This window comes from Ixodes scapularis, unplaced genomic scaffold, assembly GCF_016920785.2.
Source record: "Ixodes scapularis isolate PalLabHiFi unplaced genomic scaffold, ASM1692078v2 PGA_scaffold10__122_contigs__length_95168666, whole genome shotgun sequence".
Taxonomy (NCBI): Eukaryota; Metazoa; Arthropoda; class Arachnida; order Ixodida; family Ixodidae; genus Ixodes; species Ixodes scapularis.
This window is the reverse complement of record NW_024609836.1, coordinates 41,668,434-41,674,869: the sequence shown is the minus strand read 5'-3', so window position 1 is coordinate 41,674,869 and position 6,436 is coordinate 41,668,434. Positions and strand designations below refer to the sequence as shown.

The following is a 6,436-nucleotide window of genomic DNA, read 5'->3' as shown; positions in this document are numbered from 1 at the left end:
AAGTCGGACAGGTCACCAAAAGTCGGACACTTGGACAGACCCAAATGACTCATGCTGCCCCCCCCCCTCTCCTTTCACATCAACCAGCCACCATGACGACCTCGTTTAAAGGCTGACCAGCCACATGCAATAACAAGCAACTTGAGCAGAACCCTTACTAATTTTGAAAAACCCACAAAACACGACCTTAAAAACACAAAAAACACTTCATATCGCTCTCCAAAGCCAAGGGCGGTGTGCTTACACAATTGCCAGATGTCAAATTACGTATGGTCTCCCATCCCCCCACTCAGGCTGACAGTCATTACAGTCGACAACATGTTCAGCAATTTCTTAGTACTGAGCCTTATCTTCTATCGCCCTTTTATGTTCCAAGAGCCTTTCATTTAAACAATGACCAGTTTGCCCAACATACGACAACCCACACTGCAACCGAATGTTGTACACCACTCCTACCTGACAAGTTACATATGGGTTTCTATGTTTTTTCTAGCACCCCTGAGTACCACCCAAAAAGGGGGTTAACCATTCTAATTTGTTTCGAACTTTGAAAACCAAATTTAGACCAAACCTTTTTGACACTGATGTAAAGTTATGAGAGATTCCGTGGTAGTATGGCACGCAGCCAACATTCTTAACAACTGGTTTTTCCACAATACAGTCGAGCCCACTTATAACGAACTTGATCGCCACGCGGCATTTGTTCGTTGTATCCAAAGTTCGTAGTAAGTGGACCACCTATAATACAGGCAAAAAGAGCAAGCGAGAAGAAAGTTAACTTTATTTTTGAAAAAAGTCCATGATGCAAGTCTGCTTCTTCAAAGCTGATCGCATCACTGCCGTTTCTAATTTTTCCAGCGCGGTAATATGTTCATCACCAAGACCTCTGCTGCACACGAGTTCCTTAAGCGACGCGATGTAACCGATCGCGGTTGAAGCGTTCACAGCAACCGGCGGTAGAGCAGCATCCTCGTCATCGTCCTCGTCGGTCTCTGGGCAGTCGGGAAGGGCTCGCACTTCACGCACAATAGCTTCGTCAGTGCACGGCTCCGCGATGTCGGCGTCGTCATCAGCAGAAACGAAATCGTCCCAGGCAACGTCAGGTCCGGCCAGCTGCGTGTCAACGACGCGTTGCCACAAGTCCTCGTGCGACCGGCCTTCCTGTGGGTGATCTATGGCGTTTTCGGTGCCTGGGCCCATAAAACCCGCCTTGCGGAAGCAATTTGCTATGCACTCCGCGTTGAGTTCCATCCACGCCGCCTTCAACATCTCCACGGCGGCAAGCAAGCTGATGCGAACCGGCATGGCGGCATCTGGCCGATCAATTGCGATCAACAAGCGTTGGATGACGCGCCGCCGGTAGCACACCTTGAACGCATGAATAATGCCCATATCCAGGGGCTGAATTTTGCAGGTTGCATTGGGAAGCAAGAAGAGTACTGTCACCGCACTCAAGGAAAGCTGCACATGGTGCGCCGCACAGTTATCCAGCACGAGCAGGACCTTCCTGTTTTTTCGTGCCATGTCGCGGTCAAACTCGACAAGCCACTCGGCGAATAAGTTGCGGCTCATCCAGGCTTTCGTATTGTTCCTGTAGCGTACGGGCACGTAGCTTCCAAAGCATCGCGGCTTACGTGACTTGCCAATAACAAAAGGTAGCCGCCGGTCACTGCCGTCCATATTGGCACAGAGAAGAACGGTTATCCGCAACTTGCTGTTCTTACCTCCCGCGCACTTGTCGCCTTTCAAGGCATGCGTTTTAGATGGCAACATCTGATAAAACAACGCAGTCTCGTCGGCATTGTAAACGTCCCGTGGAGCATAGCTCGCAATTGTTGGGAGGTTGTCGAAAAGCCATGCATCGACGTCCTCGTTGTTCACAGACGCGGCCTCGCCGACGACCGCCTTGAAAACAATTCCGTGGCGAGCCTTAAACCGGTGGAGCCATCCATTGCCTGGGCTGAAATCGGGAAAGTCCAAAAGGAAGGCGAAGTCTTTAGCCTTGGAGAGCATCAGCGGTCCACTGATCGGAACGTTGCGAGACCGGGCGTCAGCGAACCACTTCAGCAGTGCGTCCTCAACGTCCGCGTAGGTCGCCTTCCGAAGGCGCTTTCTTGTCGGGTTGGCATTCACGGTAGCACCAAGAATCTTTTCCTTGTCCTTAGCAATGGTCGAAATGGTCGATTTCGACAGTCCGTACTTCTTGACCAAATCGCCGTTTTTTGCACCTTGAGCAAGTTCATTAACAATGGCCATCTTCGTTGCAATGTCGACTGCTTTCCTTTTAGCACCTGAAGAGGTCGGCATACAGTCCGCCATCGCACCAGGCGCAAGTCAAGCCCTTGGACTCGCGCGTTGAGGCAACCTTCAAATCCCCGATCTGGGAAGAGCACGAATGCGGCAACGATGTCAACGCATTGCCATCGCACAGAAAGAATCGACGGCTCAATATCCGCGGTCCGGGGTGGCAACGGAGCAGCAACAAATGGAGAACCGGTTTGGGCCGGTAAAGCGGGTAGAGCAGGCGCCGAACTTTCCGGATTGGTCGACGCAGATCACGTGGATGCATCCCGACGACGCAGGCGGCGCCACTTTCTCTTTCGTCACCGCGCGCGCGCGCTTTTTCGTTTTCATTTTTCAATGCGCGCTTTTTCTTTTTTTCTTTATTTTCTCCGCAAAGGAGCGTCCGGGGGACGCTCCGTGGGCGAAGTTCGTCTGCCGCGGGTTCGCAGTCGAGCGAAACCGCGCCAAGCACCGCCGGCTCGGTCAACTACGGGGGCCCGACAGCTTCGCGTTCGCTCTAACCGAGTGGTGAGGCCGCAACAGTTCGTTCTATGTGAGACACTGTGCCATTGCCCCAATGTATATTTTGACGGTAGCACCACCCTTGTTCGTACTAAGCGAGCGTTCGTTATATCTGCGGCCGTTATAAGTGGGCTCGACTGTAGTCGTATTAAGCCTTCCTAACACTGCAAGCACAACTCTAACAATTGCATCCTGGTGATGGCCCGCTTCCAAAAGATGCATCTTTTGCAACTCAACTGCCTCTTCAACCCAAGGGATGCAGGGCATTTTACAGCCGTTATCTATCACAGGCACAATTATGTCCCTCTTTAACTATTTTGAGTGTCAGCTGTCAGTTGCCAACAGAGGCTTTGTTGATTCCTTGCCGTACCTCCAGCACAGGCCCTTTTCCCTGTGCCACAGGAGGTCTAAGTACTGAATTTTGCCCTGAAGGATACTTTCCTTCGTGAACGTCAAATCCCAGCATTTGTCTACGATACATTTCTTAACTGTCTACCAACCCTTCCTCGAAGGCACAAATCAAAGTGTTGTCTACAAAGCGACGGACAACAGCTCCACTCGGAAAGAACCGCACAACCGCGTCAACGTGAACATCCATCTTGTTTAAAAAATCTCGGCCAACAATGGCGCAATTGACTACCCAATACACACTCCCTCTTTTTGAATAAAAAGAACCATTGAAGTCTAGAACAGTGGACTCCATATAAAACTCCAGAATGCTCAAGAAATTCTCTACATCAATCCCAGAGGCAGACTGAAACTTGACTAGATTATCATCACATCATCTCCTGACCCTTATTAACAGCTCCGACTTGTCGATAGAGTAATGTAAGTCCATGATGTCTACAGTTGTCACATCACACCTTCTCCCGTGATGCAGATTCAATATTTTAATCAATTGCTTAGTTTTTTTTAGTGACAACGGACTGTTGAGCTCAACTCCTGTCGGGCATTTTTGGATAAAAACCGACAACACCTTGAAAAGTATCAACTTCTGAAGTTACTGATTTAGTCAACGCACTCTGAGAGACGTTGAAATGAGTGGCTTTTGAGACTGTTTTCACAACCATTTACAGTCGCCGACTGTTTCCATGTACACGTATCAGTCAGAATAATAGAAGAGTCCAAAAAATCCACAGATCACAAAAATTAACTTTATTCCGTCTAAACCGAGGGAAAAGTCAGTGAGGGAGCATTGCTTCATGTTTCGCTTGCGTGCAATGGCACCAGCTTGCATTTCTGCGAACATTGTGCTTTCACTGTAGACGTCTAATAGTAGCGACAATACCATCATAATGTTCACTGTCGACGGTTGCGGGAAGGCAACGAGGTCGTCATCGGAGTAGTCCGTTTCAGGCTGTGCGAGAACCTGGTGCACAATCTTGTCATTGGTCAGCTGTATGCACAGAAAGAGGTTATTGTCAAAACCGGCAAACTCTCGAAATATGGTGGTAGTGGGAATGTCCATCCCATCACTGCACAGATCAGCGACTAGGCACTCGCTGACATCGAGCACTGTGTCGAGGTCCTCGGCTACACAGTGGTCGAGCACTGCGTCATTCCCTATGAGTTGTTCGCTGACAGAAAAGCCTGCACGCTTAAAGCAGTTCACAACTGTTGTGGGCAGAACTGCCTTCCAGGCGTCTGCGAGTATGTTGAATGCTGAAGGGAGGTCCGCGGTGTACCCCTTATTGTCAAAACACAGAAGACTGTGGTAAAGCAAATGGGCTCGATAGAGGACCTTCAGGTTCTGGATGATCTCTTGGTCATATGTTGGAGCAGGCTGGTCGTGTTTGGTGGCAAAAAACTCAAGCCAAATGACTCTGAGGCCCTTCACTGCACCATACGCTGAAAGAACACCACACATCATTTGTGGTACTCACAGGTTCGGTCCAACTGGCACAGATAAAGCTCAAACAATGACTGCATGCATGATCCAAGCCTTGTTGCTGGAGTACTAGACGGGAAGCTTCTAGGCATCCTTAAAACATCATGGGTCCTTCTCTTTCCTGATGATAAGAAGTTGTAATTCCTTGGTGCCAACAGGAATTATCTTCATGCCCTTAAAACACCCCAGGTTCTTCAATTTCCGATAATGAAAAGTGGCAACTTCTTTGTACCGAGCATGCTCGCCCCGAACATCACGGTGACTCTTTGCTGTGTTTCCTCCTTGAACAGTAGTCGCAGGAGAACAGCGTCTGGTCTGGTGACATTTTAAAAAATACGCCTGTCTCATTGCAGTTGTAGACATCCATGGGAGCATACTCATCCAGCCATGTCCTGAGCTGGTCAGTCGGTAGTCCGTGGCCTCATTGACAGCTCCACTGTCTCCGCAAAGTTTCTTGAACACTCCATATCTTTTTTTTAACCCACAAAGTCACGAAGCAGCTAGTTTCTGAATACCTTTAAGCGTGAGAATATCAGTTTGCATCTGAGTGTGCCACACTGAGCTGGCGTATTCTAACACAGGTGTAACAAAACTTTTATAGACATTAAGTTTAGTATCTGAATCAGCAAATCTTAATTTCCTTCTCAACGCGAACAAAGTGCCCCTCACTTTATTAAAGGGGCCCTGCAGCAACTTTTTTACTGTTTTTTTTTATTTGCACCAAGCCTGAGTGCACTTAACGTAGTAACTTGGTGAACTTTTTTTTTCTCGAAATTCGCTTTATTTTAAAAATTATAGGCATATTAAAATTACAAAAAAAAGGAAAAAATAACCTCCTTCATGACATCCTGGGTCCTCTGTCCCCCCTTTTCCTGCGTTGGAGGATTCCCCTTGCTGCGGTGACTGTGGAATGTTGGGAGGGAGGGGAAGACGGGGAAAGGAGGTGAGGCTGAGGAGAGAAGTTGCTTGGGAACGGTGCAGCTCTCTCTCCTCGGCTGACGTCAGGGCCACAAACGTCGCTGTGTCGTCATATGCCGCACGCGTTCGACACCATGGGGCGCTTCCATAGGAGGAGGAGGTTTCTGCGTTGGCTAAAATATGACGCACCAATATTTAGTTACTCTCTCTGTGCCCACTGGCTTGCCCAAACCGCAAGAGACATGGGAACTGCAAGGAAGGTAGACACTTAAATAATTAAATAAGATTGCAGGGCACCTTTAACAGTCGCTTCCATGTTATGGTTCCAGTAGAGTTTACTGCTAAAATCTTTGTATACCTAGACTCATCTAAAAGGTTGCCCTTCAAGTAAATAATTAAATTGGATCGGCTCTTTTTTACACGAGACTGTCGTAACGGCTGCCTTATCATAATTTAGCTTCATTTGCCACGTTTTACACCAATTCAATATTGCCCCCAAAGCTTCCTGTAGTTTAAGGTTTTCGTTGTGCTTCCTTATTTTGTAGTATATAGTACATTCATATGCAAACATTCTAAGTGGGACATTTATGTTATTTTATTATAGTGAATGTATTGGCTCTGTTAAATAAGCAGTTATCCAATTTAAAATTTGAGTTTTTGAGTATGTTGAAGGCTTTGCTGGCAATTCTGATTGGGATACCCATTCAAAATTAGCAGCAAATTTTGAATGGGATACCCATTTATGCAAAATTAGTGCCCAAAAACTGGGCTGTCAAATGAAACAATGTTTATTTGCTAAGTAATGTACGGAGGGTTTCTTTAGAA

The 6,436-nt window shown here is 47.6% G+C and overlaps 1 protein-coding gene across 1 annotated transcript; it reads right to left on the bottom strand.

The window, feature by feature from the left end:
• Positions 1-759: 759 nt before the first annotated feature.
• LOC115331745 (tigger transposable element-derived protein 6-like) lies at positions 760-2,931 on the bottom strand. The gene has a single exon (XM_029993979.4). The coding sequence runs from the start codon at positions 2,317-2,319 to the stop codon at positions 781-783; it is 1,539 nt and encodes a 512-aa protein (XP_029849839.3). The 5' UTR covers positions 2,320-2,931; the 3' UTR covers positions 760-780.
• Between the last annotated feature and the right edge of the window lie 3,505 nt (positions 2,932-6,436).

Excerpts from the sequence above, each read along its gene's own strand:
- LOC115331745 (XM_029993979.4), bottom strand. The coding sequence starts at position 2,319 with ATGGCGGACTGTATGCCGACCTCTTCAGGTGCTAAAAGGAAAGCAGTC.